The sequence below is a fragment of the Pelodiscus sinensis genome, chromosome 3 (assembly GCF_052426305.1).
Source record: "Pelodiscus sinensis isolate ZL-2025 chromosome 3, ASM5242630v1, whole genome shotgun sequence".
NCBI classification, from domain to species: domain Eukaryota; kingdom Metazoa; phylum Chordata; order Testudines; family Trionychidae; genus Pelodiscus; species Pelodiscus sinensis.
The window spans coordinates 199,527,257-199,554,133 of NC_143054.1; the positions used below are offsets into that span (position 1 = coordinate 199,527,257).

The window sequence follows — 26,877 nt, forward strand, 5'->3', positions numbered from 1 at the left end:
GGGAGCAGCCGCACTGAGGCGGGGTTGCTATGGGCAGGAAGCAGGGGCTGTTCTTTATGGTGTAGTCACAGTGGCATATTGCGGGCACAATGCTCCGTCATGCTGGCTCTGAGACTTGGGCAGGTGGGCTGCAGAGCAGAAACCCCTGCAGAAGGCCCCAGGTCGGGGGGCGTGGCTATGGAGCGTGCTGTACCCACTGGGAAGAATTCAAACTGAACCCCTGAGACAAAGGCCCGGCCCTGACTCTGGGGGGGGGGTGTTACTCCTGCCGGGGCAGAGGAGATGGCCCATCATCTTTTTGCCTCGTGCCTGCACTCGGTAACCAGAACGCCCCAGAAGCCAACACGGGGGTCAGCGTGCCTCCAGCCTGTCGGCCCAGCGCCTCACATGCTCAACCGACACGCAGACCCCCCCGCCGGTTAAACCATGGCTCAGGACGGGGGCAAAGGCCGATGCATGATGTGACCCCGGTGGGGGGCACAGAACCGTGCCTGTTCGGAGCCTCGGGAAAGCTGCTCAGCGGGGGAACAGTCGGCGGCAGCCTGCCTCCAGACTCAGATCGGGGGGGGCAAAAGGGGGCTGCATGACGGCGAAGCCACGGCCCCGCTGTGCAGTGAACTCTCCTAGCAGAGCGATGGCTGGAGAATGCATCACTCTACGCCCCGCTCACGTGTCGGTGGGGGCAACCCAGTCGCTCTGCCCAGACTGCCACCGTCCCCGTCCCAGGCATGACTGTCAGCTCAGCCTGAAAGCGGAGCAACCCCCGGAGAGCCACCTACCGGCTTGATATCGCGGTGCAGGAATCCCACCGAGTGAATGGCTTCGATGGACTCTAGAATCTGCTTGCCCAGGCGCAGGGTTGTGCTCAGCGTAAAAGTCCCCCGAGGCTGGCTTCTTCGGAGGTCTGCGAGGTTCCGGCCCTGCAACAGCGAATGCAGCCTGTAGCCCCCGCACCGCACACGTCCCCTTGGCCGAGAACGCCCGCCAGCCCTGGGCTTGCCCCGGCCAGAGGGGTGCACGCCCAGGTCAGCGAGGGCGAGTCTCCTCGATTCATGCCCCAGGGAATGACTTGCCGATAAGAGGTACCAGACGGGCAGCCCCCGAAGATGAAGGACCCATTTATTTACCTCACAGCAGGCCTAGGAAGGACAGTAGCGGGGTGGGCTCACACAGACACACCACCCCTCACACAGAGTGCTGAATACAAACGATTCCCACTTCGGCGTCACGACCGACGCAGCCCGTGGCTGGGAGCTCCACAGAAAAGCCGCCGAGGGCAGTCGATAAACCAAGCACTGGTTGGCTGTTAATGCCTTTTGGAACCTGTGCACCACAACCCCCAGGCCCTAGGTGTGAACTTGACGTGAGGGTTCTCCTGCGCGTTCCGTCCCAGCAACGCTAGCACCGACCAACAGGCCGCAGGCCGCTGCCGGCCTGAGATTGCTCCTGGAGAGATGTGTCTACTGAGTAAGTGGCAATGTAACCTCCTCCTCAGCTGGTTTCTGAGGCGAAGAAAAGGCCGAATGCTCAGTGACAGTCATGTAAACACACAGGTGAGATCTGGGGGACAGGCCTCAGGGAGCCCCCAGAAACGGTCTGCTTTCTTCTCGTGTGGAGTCTGCCGGAAGTCACAGGCCTTGGCTCTCCCGCTCCGCCCCATCCCTCTGTCCTGCCCTCAGTCACGCCTGCCCTCATACTGCCTCGCCGCCCCCCAGCGAGAACAGTTCCCTTCGCTCTGTCACAATCACGTCTCCTGTATCCGGTATCTCTCGCCACGCAGTCACACCCCCAGCCATGCCCCCACCTTCCCTCTCCACCAGGCCGCAGGGCTGCGGTTTGGCTTTGCCTCTTTCCAGTCTGTGCCATGGACCTCTGCACATGCAACCTGAACTCACCATTACACCTTGCCTGCCCTAGCACAGTGCAAGCTCCTACCCACCAGCCGTTCTGCTCACCAGCTTGGTCTGTTACCTATGTGACGGGTTCGATCACAGAAACCCCTGGGGGTTGTTCTCTGGTGTGCGGATCAAGCCACCAACACCCATCTTCCTGCCTTCTGGGGCTCCCTGCTGGGCCAGAAGCTCTGGTCTCCCCCAGACAAGGCACAGAGATGGGGTAACAGCCCCCAACAGAGAAACACAGACACTGAACCAGCTCAGCTCTGGAAGGACTCAGCAAAAAGGCCTTTGACAAGCCCCAGGAACACAACCCCCAAACAGGCCAAACCCCCAAATAAATCCGCCTTACTCTGTGTAAAAGTTTTACACATAGAAAGCTCGTGAAGATGTTCACCTCCTTTACCAATGAAAGAGAGATATGCACAGTGGTTGCTCCTTCTCCCCCCCACCCCCCACTCCCCCGATCAGCAGCCCAGCTGGGCTGGCTCGGCTGGGCTAGCCAGGGTTAGCAGGCAGGAACGTCTGCCACGGAGAGCAGCAGAAGCGACTCAGGATGGCTGCCGGAAGAGACCAGCAAGGTTAGACGCTGCTGGTTGTTCAGCACCTGCGGACAGCAGTCCCAGGCGGGTTCGCTGGGGCACATGGAGCAGCCAGGGAGGTATATTTACAGCCCAGCCTCGGCGGATTTCCCTGCCCGTTCAAAACGGCCTTGTCAATTGCATTCCGAGTGATGGGAGATTGCCCCAGGTGGAAAAGGTGCTGGCTGTGGCCAGCACCACGAGGAAGACACAGACGGACAGGCCGGCAGGGAAGAATTACACTTTAAAAGACGGGTCTTTTGGAGGGACCCAGCTACGAAAGGAGCACGTTCTCTCTGCATAGCATTGACCTTTGCCTCTGACCATATGCTCCCTTCGAAGGCTGGTGGAAACACGATTTTGCTGCCTGCCGGTGTGCTGGCCCGGCTATTCGATAACACACGGCTGCATGGCGCATCTCAGCAGCCTGTGCCACGCCCACTGTGCTCCATCTACCGGGGCAGCCACCATCACTTGCTTTTCAGCTCCCCCTCGCCCAGCCCCCAAGCGCCTAGGCCCCTCTCCCACGCTGCCCCATAAGCACGACACCCCCTGCCCTAATTCATTCCCGCAGCCTCTTTCTCCGACTTTCCGTTCCCTTCCCCACCCACCTCTGCTGCCACGCCCGCTGGAAAGCTGTCCAACGCGACCGGCGAGGCGGCTGCGTGGCGAGCGATCGACCAGTCCCCCTCGTTCGCTCACTTTGCCTAATGTCACGGGAACTCTCCACACTGCACCCGTGGCTAGCGGAGGAGAGTTTGGCTTCCCATTGCTCGCTGCTGCCACCCTCCCCTTCCGTCCACTGCGCGCCGCACCCACCAGCCGCATCGTGCCTGCTTTAGCCGTAAGCTCTTCCGAGCAGCGGGGGCCTTTTTTTTATGACTAGATGGAGCCCCGAGGGAAGCCGGCACCTCTAGGCACACCTGTTGCACCGACACCACGCCAAATAACGATCAGCAGGCAAAGGTGGGTGTGAACCCCCCGACGCTGGCCGGGAGACGCGCCGAGGCAGGCGTCAAATAGAAATCTGTCTGACAGTGGCTCACGGCCAAGGCGAAGGAGTCGCTTTAAATCTCCCTTCCCTTGAGGTTACTCACCTCCCCCAAAAGGCCTCCCATCCGCTGTCTCTCCCCGCCAGCCCTCCGCAGCAGGCCCCCCCCCCAGGGATTTCACCTCTTCACCTGCAACGGCTTGTAGGGTGGTATGGCGGCTTTTGCCCTGGGTCCTTCACAGAGCCACATCCGCTCCCTAAGCTCTCGGGGGTGCTGACTATAGACAGGAAGAGTCTCGTGATGAACCCCACGTGGATCTGACAGGCAACAGGTATCAAGAGATCCCCCCGCCCCTCACCCAGCCAGCCTCCGCCCCAACGCCCTTCCTGCACGGGGTCCCGGGTGCCCCTGAACAGAGCTACTCACCTGGAGCTGCATGACCACGTAGTTAAACTTCTCGTTCCGCCCGCAGCCGATAAATCTGCAGACATGGTCTTTCCCTGCAGGGAAATACAAACGCACAGAGCAGCACGTGAGAAACCAGACCCAGCGCCTGCAGGGGAAGAGCTTCGCCGCCCACGTGGAGTCCGCCTGAGGAGAGAGAAGGGGGGGCCGCCAGAGGGCTGCACAGTGGTATCAGGGAAGGCTGATTGGGCTAGTCAAGGAAACAGAGTCTCAAGTCTCCCATCACCTACCCCAGGCAATCAGCCTCTGGAACTCACAGCCACTGGAACCAAGAGCTTAGCACAGGAATGAGGCGTCGCTCTAACAATGCTATACAGAGTTAGAGTACTCAGAGTTACCGTAAAGTAGCGTATATAACCCGCGGGTGATACACATTTTTACAAATCCCGCCCCCCCCCCCCGTGTGGTATACATGTCCGCGGGGTATACAAGTTTATTTTTACTCACAAGCAGCTCCCCCGCCTGGAGGAGGGTGGGTTGTGCCTGGCTGCGGCTGTGCGGGGCCTGGGCGTGAGTGCAGTGAGTGGCTGAATGCAGGACCCGTGGGCTATACACGGCCATGGGTAATCTAAGGGTTTTTTTTTTTTTTTACATAAAAAAGAAAAACCGTGGGTTATACACGGGTGCAGGTTATACACGGGTGCGGGTTATACACGGGTGCAGGTTATATTCGCTAAACTACAGTACTCCTCCAAGGCTAAAGCTGCTGGCCACTCAGCCAATCCCACAGCCCAAAGGAGGTACTTCCTCAGTCAGTTAGCAATCTCTGGCTCCTCCCACCTAGAGACACTGGCTCCTCCCACCTAGAGACACTGGCTCCTCCCACCTAGAGACACTTCTTCCCACACCTGTGACCAGTCGCTGCTTCTGGAACCCTTCCCTGAGTTATTCCTTCCAGTGCTCCCTCCAGCTGTCCTGGTCACTGCAGAGGGTACATATGGATCATATGAAGGAGCCGAGTAGCTATTCTGAAAATTAAGTTCTCAAGATCTCAGAGTTAAAGCAGGTCCCAGAGAAGCAACGTACCGTGGAAACGTTCCTTACAGGCAGACGGTAGCGGACGCCTAGCTCCCTGGCGGGCCATCTGCCTACCATGTGATCTCAGATTTATTTGCATACTGACCCACAGGCAACAATGAGGAGCTTGCAAAATGGACAGGAAAGGAAACTGACAGGAGGAAACAGCAGAGAGGGTCCTGTGTATGAATCAAGCCAGAGGACTGTTGGGAGAGATCTTTGGGCTGCAAGGAAACCCACGGAATCCTTCGCCTGTCAGGCGCGCTGACAGCAGGCCTGCCTCATGACAGGCGGCTCCCAGCCAGCCTGCCTGAAAAGCATCTAGAGCAAGCTGCCCTCGGCCAGGCACGAGAGTGTCTAGCTAATTGCAGCTGGGTCCCAGAGGGCATTAGGATATGATTTTATGCATAACCATTCCCCCGCAGCACTTCTCCTGGCTGCACGTGAAGCTCTGGGCTTTGTTAGACAACCCCGTGCTTGATTTCACCACACACACTCCGCGAGTTCAGCGGACCGGTGGGACTGGTGAGCGGGGGGTGTCGCGGACGCCCTCAGCTGTGCCCAGACACGGCCCGGTCCGTCACAGGGGGTGCTGATACTTTAGAAGCAGTGGGTCAGTGAACACTTCAAGAGGACACAGGGCTGGACACTGAAAGGGCTTGGAGGTAGCAATGTGCCCATGGTTTACTGGCAGACACACCGCGGGGGCCTAGAGAGGCGGGTTTGGATTGTCTGCAGCCAGTGGAGGTAGGAGCTGAGCCTCGGCGGACACACACAGGGTATGTCTAGACTACATGGCTCCGTTGATGGAGCCAAGTAGATTAGGTTTCTAGACATAGGAAAATGAAGCGGCGATTTAAATAACTGCTGCTTCATTTACATCAAAATGGCTGCCGCGCTGTGCCGATCGGCTGGGGAAAAAAAAGTAGAAAATACCAGACATTTTAAGTGTCCCGTATTTTCTGAATTTTTTTTTACCGGACAGGAGGCAAAAATACCGGACTGTCCAGGTCAATACCGGACACCTGGCAACCCTATAAGGACAGGCGGTCGCGAGATGCCTCACATGCCTGACTACCCCCAGGAAGCGTCTCAGAAGTCAAAGGTCACTTGAATTACAGTTTTGGCCTTTTTCCTAAATAAAATGCTGTCAAACTGTAGCTCACTGACCTTCCAGAATGCTCCATGGCCTTCTGAACCGTGCTCCCCCCCCCCGCCCCCCGGGCTCTTCCCGTGCCTATGTCTCTGGATGTCACTGAGCCCGAGACGGCCCTTCGTGCCCTGAGGCCGGGCAGCGCTCCCACGCTGTGATCCCCACGCCCCGCGTGTCAGGAATGAGTCCTCCTGAGACTGGGAAAGAAATGACACTTGGGGATACAGGCCAATCAATTCCCACGTGCTGGAAACACCCACCCGAGACGTGGCTAGGCCCAGGCGCCTGCCCGGCACAGGAGAGGGGGCGGCTCAGGGGGCGTTTCTAGCCACAGTGCTTGGCCACATGTGACACAGGGAGGGCGCTCACCAGGCACGAGTCCTGCAGGCCCCAAACAGACAGACAGACACAGACAGACAGGAGAGGCCTAGGAAAGGCAGAATGCGGCTCACCTGCCTGCGTGTGCGCGGTGGACACAAGGGCTTGGGACACGGGCTATTCCACTGCCCCTCAGACTATCCCGATTCCCAGGCAGCGTGACTTCACCTCCCTCTGTGGCCTGGGAGGTGATGTCCAGTCCAGGAGGAGACCCTGTCCCACTCTCATTGAGGCTGGGGAGAAAGGCCCCGCCCGGGAGTCCAGAGCAGGAAAGGAGCCGTGCCCGTTGTAGAGCAGCGGGGAAGCAGGCCCCAGAAAGTCAGCAAGTCCTTGGGGCAGCCGAAGCATTTTCCAAGGAACCGCCCGCTCCCAATCAGCACACAGAGACCCCCTTCCAGCCCCCACCCGCCCCCTTTGACACCAGGCACGCACGCCCCTTGCCTGGCGAGCACACAGATTTACCGGCCCACCCCCCACGGGTCTGCCAAGGGAGGAGAGCCGAGCGACCCGGAGCCGCGCCCGCAGCGTTCCCCAGGAACGAGAGCAGCACAGGGACACGAGGGAACGGCACCGGCAGCGGCCAGCACACAGCCACGTGGGCACAAACGGGCCACGCGCACAGGGACCTTGCATGGCCCCTCCCCCACACAGTGCACCGCCGCCCGGGGGGATGGGACCCTGGCGCAATCAATCAGACCGCAGCCCCCGACTGCTGCATGGAGCAGCTGGGCCGGGCGGGGGAAGTGCCCCAGTGAACTCTGGGAGTCTGTGTGCCTGGGAGCAGGCGTCCCGCGAGGGAGAGAGCACACACGGCTCAGCCGTCTGCAGCAGCACAGTGCCTCTGCGGTAGAGCTAGCAGGCAGGATGCTCGGCTCCCAGCACACACAGGTCCTCCCCTGCCGCTCCCCCCCGGCTCTCGCAGAGCAACCATCCCACCGCTGCCTACAGAGCGAGCCCGGAGCCTGTGGAACACGCCTGCCGAGCGGGGCCCCCCGCTGCCGTCCCTGCAGAGCCGGGCGCTTCCCTCCGCACGGCACAAAGGACCCAGTGACATTTCTGACAGTGACTGCAGCGGGCCCCGCCCAGCACAGGCACGGTTTCCAGCAGGAGCACAGAGCAGGGCCAAGGGGATCTACCCGTCGGGTTTGCACATGGCACGTAACTGAAGGGAAGCCAAAGGTGTTGCCACCAGGCACGCGGCAGAGGGTCCCCGCGCCTCGTCCCATGTGCCTACCCTTCACAGAGCATTAGCATTACAACAACAAACCCCAGGGGCCTCCAAAAGTCAGGGAACAGAGTTAAAGTAATGTCCTGCCCACAACTCCTCCCCCCAAACAACCTTAACTCTGCCCCAGCGGGGATGCCCCAAGGGACTCAGTATTGTAACCCTCCCTAACAAACTCTGGCATTTTATAGCAGTCCCGGGCGCTCTGGAAAGTAACAGCCACGTATCCTGACGCCAAGCAACTAAGTCTCCCCCTGCCAGCATCTCAAAGCAGGCGCAGCTGCTCAGGAGAAGGGGAAACCGAGCTCCTCTCAGAGTCACGGGATTCCTCCCGTCAAATAAGAACACGAAAACGCGGCTCCTTCCTTTCCTTCGCTACACGCGCCCCCACACACTCCTGGAGGGCGGTGTCGCTCCGAACATCCCCCGGCCTCAACCTCGTCCACTCCCCAGAGCCAGGCTCTGTGCACGTGGAGAGAGGAGCTGGCAGGATGAGCACAAGAGGTGTCCCTCTCCCCTGCCTGGCAACTCGACTTCTCGATGCCCTTCCCTGCCCCTGGCTGATGGCCACCCGCGTCTGACGCTGGCTAATCCCTGCTGGGCATTAGCCTTGGCTCTTGCCTGCCCTAGCGACAACTCCAACGCAGCCCCGGGCCCAGAGATTTCCCCGGGAGCGTATGCCCTGCTGATGGCTGCTCCACTGCCAGGGCCCGAGCAGCCATGGGGGACCCTGCACTGCACCGGGAGGGAGGCGGGAGAAGCCACAGCATCCCAGGCTGAGCGATTCCTCAGTAAATCCCAGAGGAGCAGGCAGGCGCAACCCTGGCAGGAATGCCATGGGGAATCCCCGCCGGCTGGAACAGCTGGGGGGCCACGGAGGGCTGGGTGCGTCTGGAGGATGGGGTTTCAGGGTGGATGAGCTCCCAGATCCGCTCCTGGCGGGGCCAAGGCCGCCCAGACAAGCCCAGCAAAGTGGGCAGGATCCAGCTCTGACGAGGGAGCCCGCTCAGGTTAGGCGGGGGTGGCGGGGAGGTCAGACCGAGCTGGAGGGGGTCCGGAGCCAGAGCTCCCCGCTCTCTGGGCGAGCTGGGGAGAGTCCAGGCGACAGCGGCCCTGGACAGTCGCCGCCCCGCTCCAGCCTCTCCTCAGATCCAGGCACTGAACGTGCCGGCAAGCCCTGCTCCTTTTCGCTCCCAGCGGACGGGGCCTGTGGAGCCTGCGGGTAGCCTGACCCACCGCACCCATCACGGCCCCGGCCTCTCCCGAAGCTGGGGGAGCCTGTGGCCCGGAGAGGCTGCTGCCAGCACCGAGCAGCCCTGAGTTCTGACCCACGGTGCCTGTGCCAGAGGGGCAACTTGCTGCGCTCCGGGCCCTGGCCCCAGATCAAGAGGCAGGTGCCAGTTTGGGCACAAAAGCCTTTCCCTGGCCCCACGACGAGGGGCTGAGAGCCAAGCGTTAGGGCTCCCACAGACACCGTCCCACGGCCCCCCGAGCCTAGCCGGCCGGTCTCCTGCCTGCGGGGAGGGGGAGCTGTCCTTCCCAAGGCCGGCGAGGCTGGCAATCGCACAGACAGGCCTGCGGGGGCAGAAACAGGCACCAGAGATGCTGGTGAAGGGGGAGGCCTGCAGGGCACCGGGGCTGTGCGCTGCCACCGGCCCCTTCGCGCCCTCGTGTCTGGAGCGCGAGAGGCTGCGAGGGGCAGCCCGCGGCTCCCAAAGGCAGCGTCCTGTAGCCCACTAGCGGGAACGTGCAGACGCCCCCCCAAGAGCCCGCCTGCGGCCGGCAGCACGGCATCCCAGCTAGAACTCCGCAGCCCAGCCCCACTGCCTTCCCTTCAACGACTCCTCGTGCACATCTGGTAAACCCCGAGCCTGCTCCCTCCTCCCCCGGGGCAGTCCCCAGTTCCACGCCTCCCGTTCTGCCTGGGCCTCAGCCACACCCTCCTCTCCACTGCTGCCGGCCGACGGGTCGCCTGTCGCCCGGCCCGGCCCCACCACCAGGCTGCCACACGCCTGTGCATCGCTCGGGCCCACTCCCACCTGCCTCTCCCTGGCCCTGCTCTGTCGCCTCCAGAGTGGATCTAGTTAATTTACAAGGGACACCGCCTGCCAGGCCTACCCGCAGCACTACAACCTGTGAAAGAGCCACTCCCGTGGGAAGGCCATTTGCCAGCCCCAGGTCTAGACTGGCAGTTTCTGAGTTCCCCATGTCTAGGGTTGCCTGACACCTTCACAAAAAAATCCCGAACATGGCAGGGGAAAAAAATTGGTTGAGGAAAAAAAAGACGCTGCGCTTTTAAATTCCCACGCTGCCCGCTCCCCCCTATCAGACACAGCAGGGGAAAATGTCCCCACCAGCTTTCTGTCCCAGAAAAGACAGGAAATACTGGACATTTTAAATATCCAGTATTTTCTGGGGTTTTTTTTTTTTTAACCGGACAGGAGATGCAATTACCAGACTGTCCGGGTGAAAACCGGACACCAGGCAACCCTTCCCGTGTCAGGCAACAGGACCTTACTTTACATTCTGTTTTAAGAACATTTCACTAGTGTGTTGCTGACGATTATACAATCACAGCTCTCAAAAACCGCCCGCCCCTCTCAGCTGCAGGCTCAGGGGCCCCTGACATCCCATGGGCCGCCCCGTCTGGAACCCTGCGCCACCCCCACAACTCCCACTGAAAACAGCCACCGCATGGGCCTCTTCGCTTCCTCTCCCTCGGCATTTCTCTTCCCCGTAGCGCTGACACACCGCCATTTAACGGCGCAAAGCATGTGGGCAGGAAGCTTGCACGAAAGAAACTGGCTACAGACATCCCAGATGCACAGACTGGGTATCCATACACCCACCCTATTTGTTTCAATTCCACTATTTACTACGCTTCTGTTCCTCACTATTGGAGGGACCGATTTGCCAGCTGGACTTCCCCAAGACGACCTACCCGGCGTGCTCTGTGCCCATTTGTGAGGATCGAGACTGGTTTCCACGCCTTGGGTGGTTCCCCACAGAATGGTCAGAAATCTGCGGCACATCTCTTAGTCAGTCCCCCGCCTGCCCTGGCACCCATGTCCTGATGTGGTGGCTCTGCCTGCGTGAGTATTCCAGCAGGTGCCTCCCGGCTTCGGCTCGATAACTCACTCGCACACCCCCCTCGCTCTCAGTTGTTCAAATCTCTTGAAGATTTTGCTTCTTGAGAACAAATCTTGAAAAAAAACGTAGCTCAGTCAACGCTCCCTGCTGATTTACTAGAGCAGTGTTTCTCAACCTTTTGTTATAAAGTATCCCTTTACACAAAATGTAAATAAGTACCCGCTTTTTAAAAAAAAGTATAAGTACCCCCAGTACCTACAGTTTTCAGACACACTTTTTTTTCTACCATTGCAACACATTTGTTTAAACAACGTAGTCGTAGCCAGGCAGGCAATGACATTTTTGGGTGTAAAAAGTACAAAAATAAAGCGCTGTAAAACTGAAAACAAAAATTCAGTTTTCTCCACATTTCAGTTGTATTGACGTACCTCCCAGACTTCTCTCGAGTACCCCTAAGGGTACCCACACCACTGGTTGAAAAACACTGGTCTAGAGCACTTTTGCCCCGACAGAGCTGTGAAGCCTCTCTTAGTCCTTGTAAGCCCTTTGTCGGCCCCATTTCAGCCTGCCTCGTTTACGGACCTCGCTTTCCCTCTCAAGCCCCAACTAGCCTGATGAAATGTAGCCTAGAATACTCAAGGAGCTGATGGAGGAATGCTCCAGAACATCACTGGAGCTTGAAAGAATAAGACTCAGGGACAACCATGGAGGAAGAGCACTTAATGAATGGCAAGAAAGAGACAACGGCGGAGGGACCTGTCACTGAGCGATAGGCAAGCCGTTTAAGGAACAGCTTTACGCAATGATAAAGGGGGATTTGCACAATTTGACACTGCACTGCTCGAAGGGAACTAAACAGCGTGGTTGTGGAAGTGTTCCAAAGTGGAAGTAAACCTGTGAAAAGCTTGTTTAATAATAAAACCCAGTTACGCCGTGTCATGTCCATGAGGGTTAGCCAGCAGCCCGGGGACTAAGGGGTTAACTGTACCTAAGCCAGGTAGCAGTCAGCCAATAGAAATGCAGATAGGGATTTCAAACTGGAACAAAGGAATTTTTGTTTTTTCCTTCCTTTGTCCCAGAGCAGTTTCTCTCCAAATACTGAGAGAGACAGACACATGCCTCTCTCCAATAAAAGACTCTTCACTATCTGTAAGTGGGGTAAAGTTTAGATAAATCCATGAGGTTTTATTGTTTTATGGTTTGGGAATGGGAATCTGATGTCTGTGCATTTAAAAATGGGTTTTCCTCTCTTTTGTAAGTATGCTTGTTGCCCATGGGCGTCACCCAGGAGTATATTAATTGGTGACTTTTCCAGCTGGTCATTATGCTTGTAACAGGAGTATTGTGGTGATGATAAAAGTTCTCTCTCTTTTTCTTTATTAACCTGGTATTGGTTAATTTTTTGTGTGTGTGTCCTGGTTTTACTTTAGGGCTGAGATTTCCCAAGTATTCTCTTTCTTGTTTTCTTACCATTACTTGGGTGGTGGCAGAGGATTTTTATCCCCAAAATCTAGGATTTTAAGATTTTGGGGGGAAGCTTTTACCAAACCCTGGAAAGAGAAGGTTTTGGGGTACTTTTGTGGGCCCCCACTTCTGCATTCATCGTGCCAGAGTGGGGATTAAGCCTTTGGTACAACCCTGGGTAGTCAGGGCTGGTGGAACCCTTCTAGTCAAATTGTACAAGGGGGCCAAAGGCCTCCTGCTATGTTTCTGTCCCTTTACAGCCACTCAGAAGGAAACCAAACCTTTTTCTCAAAGCAATGGGGCATAAATACTCAAGCGTCAATGACGGCTGCAGGCAGACAGACAATATCATTAGACAAGGGACGATTTAGTCTAAATCGTTAAAAATGGAATACGGATTTCTGTCTGGCTTCCCTGCTTCTGAGTGCCCTGGTCTGGATGTAGCCTGGATACAGCTGTGTAGAAAAATAATTCAGAGCAACACAAGGGGCACTGATCCGTTCAGACAACAAACTGTAAGGGGGAACCACGCAAAAAAAGCTCCCTTGGGCAGGGGGCTGGACTTGATGAACTCCTGAGGTCTCTTCCAGCCCTAGGAGCCTATGATTCTATGGAAACCAGAAATAATGCCAGTCAGAAAAGTGTTACAATCAGCTTCCTAAAGTCTCCGACAGCTGAGACATGGAAGGAAAAGAAGGGAGTTAAAATGGCAGTAAAACCAAACACGACTAGAACACAGCAATCATCAGCCCCCAAGCCAAAAACGTTCCCCTGGGCAAAGCTTACGTATAAAACTAAAATAACTGTTTGGCAATGTGAGCAACTGAAATGAAGGGCTGCTCCCAATTCTAGCTTTTAAGTGTAGACCAGGCCTAAATCTTAAGAATTGTAGATCCTAAGCCAGACAGGTGGACCCACTGAGGATAACAGAATGAACTTCAACTTCAACTTTAATTTAATAATTAATTTAATATTCACTCGAAGCTGCAGATCTTCAGAGGGTGGCAACTATGTCCCTCTTAAATACTTAGGAAGTTAGTAGAGGGACCATCTTTTATGGAATGGGATCAGAGGAGATTGATAATGGAAACAGATTCTGTAGATGCTGTAGAAACGAAGACATTTCCGAGGCTCAGCTGGCAAGGCGAGGCCGAGCAATTGTCAAATATTTATTTGGTCTCAAACTGTTCACAGCGCACCCAGGGACTGCAGAATTTTTTAAAAGCCTTTAAAAAGAAAACGTAAAACATACGAGCGAAATAAATTGGCTTTTTAAAAGATTCCGCTACAAATCCAGCCAAATCTTTCAGAGTTGCAAAGGTGACCCAGACTCTGTCTGGGCAGCAGCCAACATCTCCTGGCGGCCTTCGCGTTGGGCACCTCCATGCTTTTACAATGTTTAACCTTTTCTTTAAAACCAAATTAGTTTCTACATGTTAGCCAGGGGATAGAAATGGTGTCCCTGGCCTCTGTTTGTCAGAGGCTGGAGAGGGATGGCAGGAGACAAATCGCTTAATCATTGTCTTCGGTCCACCCTCTCCGGGGCACCTGGTGCTGGCCACTGTCGGCAGACAGGATACTGGGCTAGATGGACCTTTGGTCTGAGCCAGTACGGCCGTTCTTATGTTCTTAACTATAAATCAGTAAATGAAAATAGGGACTAAAACCCTAGCCCGAAGAAGGATACTAAGGAAAGGCCCTGGATTCCTTTTTTAGTAATAAAGCAACGGCAGAAAGCATGGCAGAAAAAATATTAATCAATTAAATTAACGTAGCTCATCTAATATTATAGCAAGTGAAGCGTGGAAGTTCCTTATGAAAGCAGTGTACATTCCTATGGAGCATACAGTGACGGGGTAAAAGAAAGGTGAACATGCAGGGGACTGGACTTGATGACCTCTCGAGGTCCCTTCTGGTTCTAGTGTTCGAGGATTCTTGTTACTTAATTCAAATCTCGTATAGGCTCCCAAGAGGAGCTCCGATAAGTTGCGTTTTCTTTTTCAGGTGGCCGTGTGCTTTGAAAGGATAAACCAACCCAGCACCAAGGAAGAACAGTAATAGGAGGGAAGCCTAGCTGCCAAAATCCTATTTGGAAATGGCACCCAAATTCTGTTCAAACAGGTTATTAGTTATGGATGCTAGAGCCATTTCAAATCACGCACTGCCCATTCACACAAACATGACAACATTTGCTGCTGAAAACTGTATTCAGAAGTTTCTTTTAACTGTGGTGCAACATAAATGCTGCTAAGGGAATAAACACTCGGGCTATGTCTACACTGCAGCGCTATTCCGGGATACCAGCGGTATCCTGAAATAACTTTCCCGCGTCTTCACAGTAAGCCCGTTATTTTGGAATAAAACGGGCTCGCTATTCCAATGTCCCTCTAAGTCTCATTCCACGAGGAGTAAGGGACGTTTTGGAATAGTGGGTTATTTCAAAATCTGGTGCTGTGTAGACAGCGCCAAATGACAAAATAAGCTATTTCGAAACTGACTCGAAATAGGCTATGCAATTTGCGTAGCTCAAACTGCTTAGCTTATTTCGAGCATCCGGTGCAGTGCAGAGGCACTCTACGTGGCAGAGTTTTGGAAGTCAAAACAAACAAAACAAAAAAGAATAAAGTGTCTTAGATGGCAAACAGGGCCGTGATCTTGGGTTAAAATCTACAGGGGGGTAAATATGGTACAGAAATGTTCCATTGCATTATGTGTCAGCGTTACTGAATGTTACCAATCAGCAGTTACCTAACGGATCGTGCGCACTGATATCTGGTGTAATATAATTATGATCTGTCGAAAGGGCTTCCTGACGACAAATGTCTACTTCCGCATGGTGTACAACTACCCACGGGGAGCAGCAAACACAACAAAAGAAACTGAACAACACTGGCACATGAACTGGACTGTTTCTCTGAAGCCCAGCGGGCACACAGCTGCGGTGGGAACATGACCAAGCTTTTCAACAGAAGAGAGCAGCAAAAAAATCTCACATCCACTGAATGAGCAAAACCGAGAACTCATTAAGCTTTGTTATCTGTCCATAATAGACAGGTTGTAATTGCTTTTAAGCAGGCATGGGATTAAATCACAGTGCTCCAATAACTCTGCAGTGTGGGGGATACATGCTATGCAACGTAAAACCAGGCTTCAGTGATATGGAGCAAGAAAACTTGCCCCCTTTCATTGCCATGGGAAAGTTAAAAGTGGACAAGAGACACTTTGCATTTGTTTTGCCTCCTCAACTATTGTTGCAAACTATTGACAAGGTCTGGAAAACCCAAGACTTGTTCCGTGGTTTGAACCTGAGAGATGCTAATGGGTGTCGCAGGTATGTGGGTTCACTCTGGGGGGCACAGGCTGCCAATCGCACGGTACAGCTGAGGAGCTAGGAAGCTGGTGTAGTAAAAACAACCTGTGCTGGAAAGGGCCAGAGGTGTGTGGTAGTTTGTGGGCACCACTGCCGGTCTGGGCCCAGGGAACATGCTGGATTTGCTGTGGTGCTAGATAAAACTCCTCGAAATCCCCTAACCATTTGTACACTGTAACTCTAGAAGGACAGTCAACAATGAAGAAGGAATATTAGAGTATTCTTCCCTTAAGTCTGGATCTTAAAAGCCCAGTAGCAATAGGTGTACAAAGCTTCTGGATGTGACAGACACAGTAATAAACTTGTAATTCGTTGGGTTTAGGGAACAGAAGAACTAAAACAAGGGTTACTAAAACATACTTGGGAACAGTTGGTATCCATCACCCAGCCCACAGCCAAAAAAAATGTTAGGTCCCCCTTTTGGGGGAGGGGCTAGCCTTTGTGGGCTATGAAGAGGAGTGAGCCTCCACCCTATAGTTCAGATAGTCGGGGTACTTTTAACGGTTGTACGGTTAGCAACTAACACCGCTGTACTAAAAGGGGGGGTGTTTGTGGAAATGCAGGCCTTGCAGGGACAGTGAAAGAAAACAGTAAGGAAACAAGAGTTAGCCATGCAAAAGGCATGAATTCACGAGCGGCCTTGTCAATAACATGCGAGTAAATAAAAAGCAAGCAGAAACGTCACGTGATCAGCTTGCGGCTGCAGCTTTGCGCACTTGCAGATTTCATAGCGTAAGGACATTTCATGAGCTGTGCAGGGGCTGGATCCCAAAACCAGGACACCAAATGTACAGCACTCAGTACTAGGTAAACGTAAGGCACGCATGTTCGTCTGTTTCAGTCTAGGTATAGAATCTGCTGCATAATTATGTTCGCTGGCGTTGTGGGTCGCCCTAACCCAGGCTGCTACACCTGAGCCTGGTCACCCATAAAGCAACCTCAGAGCCAGGTCTGGGATACGGGGGACTGGAGGAAACGTTCTCACAGAGCCGGACGAGGAGGGTCTGAGACTCTGGCAGCCCAAGGCCATGCCGAGTGTAACCGAGCTTGGTGCGGAAACGTTTCACGTCACAAATACACGCTCCGCGAGGCTGAACGAAGACAAACTTGGTCTCCAAGCCTGCCCCTGCCACGGCACGTGTACGGTCACACACCGCCGCCGGGCGCCACGTCCTTCCCGTCTTACCTTGTAGCTTCTTCAGGACAGCCACCTCCATCTTGAGGACCTGCTTGGGCTGCAGGGCGGACTCCACTTTCAGGGCCACGTTCTCACGGGTCAGGAGATCCATTGCCTCATAAATCTCACCAAAGCCACCACCGCCAATCTTCTTCAGCTAAACAGAACAGAAAAGCAGGGCTCAGCACACTGTCCTTTTACCGTCGCACTGCAGGAGGGAGCGGGGCGCTGGCTCCTTCTCCACGCAGGGCGATGCGGGGCCAGCTCCCCGGCCTGCCTAGGACATGGCCGCCCGTCACGGTCAGAGCACGGGGGGTCTGAGCTAGTGGGCAAAACAGGCGTGCGGAGAGCCAGGCACGGGTCAGAAGACAAAGCAAGAGGCCGGTGCCAGGAGGCAGACTGGGGAGCGGACCCCCAGAATGACAAGCAGAGCCAGGCCAGGTTGGGATGGCCGGGAGACAAGCCCGGGGAGCAGAAGCACAAGCAACGCGGCTCTCTCCGAGCGAGGCAGATCCCAGCCACATGGACAAACCCCTGCATCTGTGCTGGGTTCGTACAGACGGACGCTGTGGACCCGTCGGGACCCTCAGTGTTCCACCAACCACGGGCCAGCCCTGCAGTCCTCTGGCAGGGTTCTGCAGCCGCCCTAGCAGCTGTTAGCAGCTCCCTGGGGAGCAGATGGGCACGTCTTGCTCCTGAGAGTCCTATGGATCTGGGTCCCACACCTCTGGTCCCCGACACTGCCCAGCTTCCCAGCCTTGCTGTGATACTACTAGGGATGATTAATGGCTTCCCAGTTAACGGATAAGTGATTGCTTAGCTGTTACGTGTCCTGGTTAATGGCAACAAGCCCCCCCACACCATCACGTGCTCTGCATTTAAAACTCGGACTGGCAGGCTGGCTCAGTCCCAGCCCGCTGGTCTGAGGATGGAAGGAAGGACGCACAGTGGAGTGTGAACACACGGCAGGCCCGGGCTTGCTATGGACAGAGGCTGCTCCATGAGATGCAAGAGCAGCCTCTGTCTGCGACGAGCTTGGGCCCCCCGTGGACAGGGGCTGTTACCACTCCACACTACTGCCCCTGTATCAGAGACAGCAGTGCAGGGCAGCAAAGGGCTCCTCAGGAGCGAGGCCGAGAGCGCACCGGCTGCCAGCCCCACCCCTCGGAGAGGGCACCGTGTAACCGTGTCATTGCTAAGAATTTTAGCGCTCCCATAAGGATTAAAATAACCGCGCTCTCACATCCCCATCACCTGGCAAAGGGCGCGGAAGTATTCGCCCTGCTGCCCCGCCGGCCTGGCACGTACGTGCATTTTCAGAGTGGGGAAGGCAAAGGTGGGTTTAGCCATCGAGGGCTGATTTGCGGCAGGCCGGATGCCAGCCCAAGTAGGAACACACCTACGGCTGCTCTAACTTAGGCCAGCTGCCTATGGCCCCGCCCATTCAACAGCTGGGGATCACCAAGGCAGCGGGATCCCTTGTCCACCTTCCACTTTCCCTGGACATGGGGAAGAGAAGCAATCTGCAGCCCATAGACTGGAGCAACACAACCCCCACGTTACCAGCAGACGGGTCTCTGACGCCCGTGAGAACCATCTGGCCTGGGCTGGCCAGTTCCCTTCAGCTCCACCCTATTCAACCGAAAGGGAAAAGCTGTTCACATGGGAACTTCCGTAGCTCTCCAAAACGCTCTCGGAAAGCACGGGATCAGGATGGAGCAGGGCATGCTGGGATCAGCCTTCCTCGGCCACAGTGTTCCTTCTAAGCTGGGCACTTGCAGGGCCACCCAGCTGATTAGCAGAGCACTCACAGCTAATGTTTGTCCTGGTGGTGCACATGCATGTGCCCTGGTGCACATACAATTATTCCACACGTGGATGGAAAAATTTGCATATGGATGGAAAAGCTCCGAGGCAACATTGGCCCACACTCCTTATTAATAACATTTAAGACATATATTACACTTTCCAAGACCGCTCATTAAACCCCACAAGTCTCTTGGGAGGAAGGTTTGTGTTAGCCTCATTTTACAGATGCAGAAACTAAGGCAGGCATTCAGAGGCTAAATGACTTGCCTGAGGCCACCTGGGAAGTCTGTGGCAGAATGGGGGACAGCACCCATGTTATCATGACTCCTCATGTTAGTCTCATTCTTCCATATCTCAGAAGATGAGGGGAGGCATAGAGTCCTTTGCCCACGTTTGTGTCCTGTACTTTGGCCACCGCTCTCCTAGCAGGATGAATGAGCGGGATCCTAGACAGGAGAATATGCTCCCTCGTTAGCCAGCCGAGGCTCATTAGACATCACAAGGGGAGGTGAGCCCTGGCGTCCCCAGCCTCAAGAATAAAACAGGGGCAACTGTCTGGACAGACCGTGATCCGCCCCCAACAAGCACCAAGCAGTTCTGCGGCTAGACGCCTGCGTGACCACACCCAGTGCCCTGACACGGAGTCACGACGCTCCCTGCGAGCAATCGCCAGCCCTGCCTTGCTGTCGGAGGCAGCCCCCTTGGAGTGGACATATTGGGGTGGGGGGTGTCCCCAACTTGGTCATTATTCCAGCCCATCGGCACATGCTGTGAAATCTCTCTGCATGGATCAGATCTGGTTTTATTTGCAGCCGTGAGGGCTAGACACTGGTTTCTGAGAAGGAAAGGGTTCTGTCCCGCCTGCGCGTGTCCTGCAGCTCTCACCGCAGAGGCTGGACCAGCACCCACACACGGATCAGAGCAAGTGAATCCAGTCCAGCCAAGTCAGGAGAGCCGAGCTCCCCCCAGAAAGGGCTGCTCGTGGGCTGTCGGAGGGGCAGACGGACTGAGCCACAGCCCTGGGAAGGCAGCGACAGGCAGGGAGAAGAACTGACAAGCTGGGAGCCTGGGGCAGGCGGCGCCAGACCCCCCGGGAGGGGTGGGCCTCAAGCCGGGAGCTAAGGAATGAGTTAAAAGACTGGTTTTGCACAAACCTCTATTAACCTCCTGGGGAAAGCGTGGGCAGGGCGGGGCAGGCATTGGACCTGGGGAGGAACCCGGGATGGTGACAGCAGGGCATAGACACATTAAGCAGACCGGACACAGCCTGCGGCCGTCTGTCTGACACCCGGGCTCCGAGGGCTCCTTCAGGCAGATGTCACTGTTAGCCACATGCTGTAGCAAAGCCGAACTTGGAGCTCGGTCTCCCTACTGCAGGGACAATCCGAGACTCTCACCTTAGTGCCAATATTCCCCTTTGGGGGTTATTTAAACTACAGCCACCATACTAAGCTGCTGGCATCCCCGAGGGCCACAACTCCCCCTAGACATCAAAGAGCTGGGCTGGCACAGTCAGAAAGAGCTCGCAGGACGGCACTAGCTGCATCCCAAAGGGGATCTCTCCAAAGCCGCACCGTGGGCGCAGGGAAACGGACACGACCTCAGTCACTTCCTTGCACCATTCAGGGAGTCTGCTGTTCCCAACAGAATGCCAATAAGTGGGGGGTGGGGGAGGACACAAAACAATGGGCTACCCACGTGCCCAGGGTGCTAACACACTGTACACACCAGCACATTCATCATCTCTCCTGCCAATGTAAACAGACTGTGGCCACAGCCCTGCCTGCCTTTTCGGGTCTCTTCCCTCTGCTCGGCCTCCCTTTCTCCGGCGCCACTTGATCTCTCTTCCACGTACAGCACTCTGCCCAGCCTGCCCCGCCCCTGCCAACAAGGCTGACATCTAAGTGCTGCACGGCTCGTGCGGCAGCATCCATGGGAGGATTAGAACAGCCTCACCAGCTCATGGCTGGACACGTACTTCCTCTCCAGTGACAGCCCCTTTTAATTGCTCTCCGCCTGGCATTTCTATTTAACACCGTAGCTGGCAGGGCACCTGGAAAGACAGTCGGTATGAAAGACACATGCAAAACAGAACTGAAATATAGCACATTTCTCTTTCCTTTCATGCTTTCTCCCTACAGGTACCACCCTGCCGTCCTTACTCAGACAGAGCTTCCATTCAAAGGGGTCCGAGTAAAAACTGCATGGTTGGCCCCATGGAACTAGCAGAGAAGACAAAGAAGTTTTTGAAAAGACCCTGTAATTCGCTCTCTTGGAAGGGTAATCTGCAAGGGAGAAAAGAATTTGGGTTCAGGCCCATTTTGCTTCTTTACAATGTAGAACCCCTGAAAGGGAGTTGGGGTTTATGGATGTTGCATTTTTTCAATTTCTATTTGCTTTGGAAATATCAGAACGCTTAAGTCTTATCCTCTGTGACGGACAGGAGGAGTGCTGTCCTTTTCTAAACATCCCAGCGCTCAGTAACTAACAGGTTAAACCCAGGTAGCTAGAAAGTTTTGGCAGGGAGCCAGGAGAACTAATGGGAAGAAAGTGTTGAGATTTGAAATGAAAGGGAACGTGCCTGCTGGTTTCCTTTGGGCGAGTTTAAACCAGGAGCTGGTGGGAAATGATGAATTGATCCGGACAGGGATAGCATGCCTAAAAAAAGGAATACTTGGGCCTAGAATTGGACTGGACCTTGGAAATATGGTTACATGAGTAGATAGTGAATGTGTGTTTAGATGCAATCAGGTGATTTTCTTTATTTTGTTGTTTGGTTGAACTCTTCAGTACTAGGGTTGCCAGGTGTCTGGTACTGACCTAGACAGTCCAGTATTTTTGTTTCCTGTCCGATAAAAAAATTCAGAAAATACTGGAGACCTAAAATGTCCGGTATTTTCTGGGTTTTTCCCCCTGCCAGGAGGCGAAAGTACCAGACACCTGGCAACCCTATGACACACTTGGCAACTGGGCCCAATCCCCCCCCCCCAGGCCTCTGGATCCCCGCCCCCTGGACTTCTTGCTTATCTGGTTCCACAGGGAAGCTGCCTTCTGGCTCAACCAAGCAAGATGACCGTTGGCAAAAACCCTAAAGACCTGAAGCAAGGGGAAGCAATGCCTTCCCTGGGTCTTAGTGCTCAACCTCTCCCCTCCTCCTATCCCTATTCTGACTCTGCACGCACTTAAAGGGGCCATGCTGTTTTAATGCTGTGGGGTTTGTTTGTTTGTTTTTTGCTTAATAACTCTCGCTCTCATGATCCTTTTTTTTGTTTTGTTTTGCTCAACAACTTTGTCCTTCCCCTTTTATTCCCCCGTCAACAGAATTTTCCCCTAGTTTTTTTTTTTTTTTTTTGCGGGGGGGAGGGGAAGTGTTCGGTATTTTTGGTTAAACCATCTGGTAATCCTATCCGGTACTGATTCTGTGTGCCCCTCTCCCACATACACTGTAACAATTCTCTGCGCTTTAATCTGTTTTTGTCTTTATAACATCTAGCAACCAAGTATCTCTTTTTGTTTGGTTAATAAAAACACCTCTTTTAAGGCTATGATCTGATTCTTGTGTCCTGGAAGGGTCTGTATATGCATGCCTAGGACTGAGAGGTCAGCTATCAGAGATTACAGTTTGTTTCTTCAAGCTCTCATGACAAAAAGCTTGGGTACTCCTCTGGAATAAGTTCCCAAGTGATTTCTTCCTTTTCACTTGGGTGGTGACAGCTACGTCCCATGGGGATCTGTGACCTTGGGGAGTTTTTTAAGCAGAACCTAGAGAGGCAAGGTATTTTTAAAGTCTCTTGCAGGCCCCTCACCTTCTGCACTTGAAGTGCCAGACTGGGGAACAGCCTCTCTGTCTGTGCTGGATGTCTCCTTGGAGGACTAGACAACTAGACTAGGACCTCATGCTTAGGCCTAGTCTACCCTACCCCCTGCTGCCAATCTGATCTTTGTCACTTCCACTATATAAATAGTGTAGCTGAAGTTGACGTACTTATTATGGTGCCTAGTGTGAGGTAAGGTCAGCAGGGGCTGCTCTCCTGTTGACGCTGGCTCCTCTTCTCGTCCCGGGGGAGTCTCAGCATTGACAGGAGAGCGCTCAGAGACCAACCTATTGCATCTAAGCAGATGCAATCAATCGACTGCCGGTGGATCGATTGATGCAGCGTCAAAGACATCACTGGTCTCCACTGTTTACTTACATTACTCTAATCGGTGCTAAATAAATAAAACCCAAAGCATTCTGAAGTTTCAATGAAAATCTTTTACTTTGTTTGCTCTGATTTCACTTCCTCCCTCTAGCATGATGCTAGTTCTCCAATCTTCCATAGTCTTCCAGCAAAAACAGGTTAGCCAAGTCCTAAATTTGCCATGTAAAAAAAATTGCAGAAAAAACATAAAAAGTCTATAAAAAAAGGACAATTATAATTCCTTCCCCATTGAAGGTCACCTTTACGTCTTCACCTTACGCAGCAACACACAACATTTCGTACAATGCCCAAGAGACCCACTAATGCCTGCAGAAGGAAATTTCATTTTTAATTTTCTATCTTGGGGGCACATCACACTTCAACCTGCTTGCTGCATCAACAGTCCTGTTGCACGGAGGGGATTTATTTAAAGTCCATCCTGACAAAGCACTAACCCAAAACCCAATGCACTGCTGTGTCCTCCACTGAATGCCTGCAGAGCAGCACTTGGCACTAACCCGCTCTGCACAGGGCTGGACACAAAACAATGTAGAGACGAAAGGGAGTTACACAAAGGGAAGCGTTTAAACAGGGGCAACACTGGACTAAAGGAAGCCCAGGGAGGCTGTGGAATCTCCATCGCTGGAGAGATTGAAGAGCAGGTTGGACACACACCTGCCAGGGATGGTCTAGACAGCGCTTCCGGAACAGACTCCGCCAGCCAGTAGAATAGAGCAGGTTTATTGTTTCTCCAGGGTACAACCCAGCATAGACGTGATGTGGCTACAGGAGTCAGCGCCAGGATGCCTCCGACCCCTCTGGATGGGGTTCCTAGGCCCCTAAACTCCCAACGCTCTGCTTAGTCTGTCCGCTTCCTGGTTTCCCCCCAGCTGAAACTGACCCTTCCCCCGAACACTCACTTCCTTTGTTCAGTCCCTGCCCTCAACAGACCGGTTGGGTCTCTGTCTACCTGACCTCAGGTGGCCCCCCCCCCCGCTGGGCAGTGCTTACAGACGGAGGCCAGTAGGGGTCACCCACAGCCCAAACACAGCAACCAGTGGATGCCTGCCCTCTACATCGCAGAAAAAAACAACAAATGGTCTGGTAGCACTTTGTAGACGAACAAAACATGTAGATGGGATCATGAGCTTTCCTGGGCACAGCCCACTTCTTCAGATGCCTGGAGTTACGAGTTTGGGATGTGTACACTCAAAATAAATAGGAGAGGGGAAGGGGAGGGGGGAGGGAATAAAAGGGAAAGGGGGTAGGAGACAGCGCATCAGTAAGTATCTGGAGAATGGTACTTAAACCTAAGCAGATACAAAGCAAAGTCAATAGATAGATTGCTAAGACAGGAAGGGTACCACTCAGAGCTGTTAGCACCGTCAGTGGTTATTGGACAGCCATCTATCAGGGATGCTCTAGAGGAGAGTGCTGGGTCCTGCCGTGAGGGCAGGGGACTGGACTTGATGACCTCTCGAGATCCCTTCCAGTCCTAGTGTTCTAGGATTCTAGGATTGCTGCCCCACTCAACACACCAGAACAAAACCAGAGCTGGTCAGAGCTGGAGAAAGACAACAGTCAGTGAGCAGGCGGTCACATTACTGGATTTTAAGGGGAGCAGCCAGATAACTGCTGCATCTGGGGGGCGGGGGGCTGTTTGCCCCAAAAGTGTATACAAAGGGGGCCATGTGAGGTGTCACATGAAAGCTTGTGTTCTACTGATTCTGTGTGTGCTATTCATGTATTTGTATGATATCTGTATGTGGAGTTATAAACATGGACTCTGCAAGGAAAGCTCAGCCTACGGCTATGCTAATTAGCAAGGAGACAATGAATCTCTAGGTGCCAATACACATCTCAGGAATGTGACTGATACCTAAGGGCTCCGAGCATGGAACACAGGGATAGGCCACGGACCAGGTGACCTGCTGCAGCCAAGAAGATGCCAGGAGAGGGTTATAAGTGCCATGTGGCAGCCTCCATCTAGGTCTTCAGCTCAGCTCTTGATCCTAGAGGCAGCCTTTCAGGGAATCACGAGCCGGAAAGAACTGGGGACCCATCCTGACAGGATGTACAGCAAAGACTTTTAAGCCAGCAGTTTCATTTCTAAGATTTTAACAAAGGGCAGAATCAAATAAACCAAAAGGTCTCAAAGATGCACGTGCATCTAGAAGGAGCTAACCCTGGGTCTTTCTAGACAGAGGACATGCAGCCAGGGGAGACAGCTGCTCACGAGTACAGAAGCTGGAAATATCAGCATAGGTCTTCATGGTCCTAATGTGTGGGCCGGTGCTACAAACCATTAGGCCTGCATTCACTTCTAGTCCTCCTGCAAAGCAAACCTTCCACATGTGCTCCCCCGAGACAGCCTGAGCCTGTGGAAAACCTGGAACAAGAACTCTGGAAGGCATGAAATCTTCGGCCCTTCCATTAATCTCACTGGGCAGTTAACGCTAGAACTTAATGAAGATGCTCCATATGTTAGTCTTCACCAACCGCTGGTCATTTGAGAGCGGCTCTGAGGGAGAGAGAGGGGGAGCTCCCGGTGTGGGGGGGGGTGGAGGGAATGTTAGGAGTCACTGAATGGACGGGAACGCAAACACCACAGCCAGGGAAGGGGGAGGGAACAGAGAGGAAGCTGGCAATGGAAAGGCAAAGAGACAAGACAGCGAGGCCCAGGCAGGCGGGTGCTCCCCCACCGAGCGATGCTGAGCCGGCCAATAAAGTGCTGAATAACAAATACAGTCTCCGGAGTAATTCTCATTATTCTCCCTTGGATCTTGGTGCACACTGGGGTGAGGGGACCTGAGGGAACGGGGATGAGGGGTGCAGCCCGATATTCCTGCTGAGCCTCACAGACGGAAACAAGCAAAACGGCTCAGGCGGCCCTGGCCAGACCTGCAGCAAGGGCCGGGGGGGGGGGGGAGGAAGGGGGTGGAAAAGACAGAAGAAAGGGAGGGAGGGTTTTTCTGCCTCCTCCTTGTGACACCCTTTTAGATACTTGAAAACTGCTCTCATGTCCTCTCAGTCTTCTCCTTTCTAAACTAAACAAGACCAGTTCTACCAGTCTTCCCTCATAGCTCATGTTTTCTAGACCTTTCATCGTTTTTGTTGCTTTTCTCTGGACTTTCTCCAATTTTTCCACATCTTTCCCGAAATGCGGTGCCCAGAACTGGACACAACACTCCAAGTGAGGCCTAATCAGCGGAGAGTAGAGCAGAAGAACAACTCCTCGTGTCTTGCTCACAACACACCTGTTAAAGCAGCCCAGAATCAGGTTTGCTTTTTTTGCAACAGTGTCACACTGCTGACTCATATTTAGCTCGTGGTCCACTCTGACCCCTAGGTCCCTTTCTGCAGGACTACTTCCTAGACAGTCGCTTCCCCTTCTGTCTGTGTGAGACTGATTGTTCCTTCCCAAGTGGAGCACTTTGCAGTTGTTCTTATTAAACTTCATGCTGTTTACCTCCCACCATTTCTCCAGAGCAGTTGCAGCCCCTCCCAGCTTGGGATCATCTGCAAACTTAACAATCGTGCTGTCTCTGTGAGGAGCAGGGAATCTTTTTTGGCTCAGGGGCCGCCGACCCACAGAAGAATCAATTGGGGCCACACACAAGTAAGAAGCAAAGTGAGAAGCCCCTGACAGAGAAGGAGAAAGACCCTCCCCACATTCCCCTGGCACACTGGCGCCTAAGGGGGCCCAGGCTAAGAGATTTTGTGTGTTCCAGCCCTGTGGGTGGGTGGGTGGCTGGAGCGCCAACACGAGCTCCCCAATGCTGAGCCTCGGGGCCGTATCCAGGCAAGTTGGGGGCCCCTGGGCCTGAGGTTCCCCACCCCTGCTCTATGCAATTGTGAAAATCGTTGATGAAGATATTGACCAGAGCCGGTCCCAAACCAGACCTCTGCAGAACCCCACTTGTTACGCCTTTCCAGCAGGATTGTGAACCATTAATAACTACTGTCTGAGAACGGTTATCCAGTCAGTTATGCACCCACCGTATAGCAGCCCCATCTAGATTGTATTGCCCTAGTTTATTGATAAGACGGTCATACGAGACCGTATCAAGTCTAGGCATA

The 26,877-nt window shown here is 54.0% G+C and overlaps 1 protein-coding gene across 1 annotated transcript in view; it reads right to left on the reverse strand.

Annotated features, from left to right (window-relative positions):
* TTBK1 (tau tubulin kinase 1) overlaps nucleotides 1-26,877 on the reverse strand; it is a 137,696-nt gene that overhangs the window by 72,089 nt on the left and 38,730 nt on the right. Inside the window, exons 3-5 of the mRNA XM_075925811.2 lie at nucleotides 16,817-16,964; nucleotides 3,895-3,968; nucleotides 780-920 (exon numbers count right to left, since the gene is read on the reverse strand). Of these exons, the coding sequence (XP_075781926.2) occupies nucleotides 780-920; nucleotides 3,895-3,968; nucleotides 16,817-16,964 (363 nt within the window). The remainder of the gene's footprint in view (nucleotides 1-779; nucleotides 921-3,894; nucleotides 3,969-16,816; nucleotides 16,965-26,877) is intronic.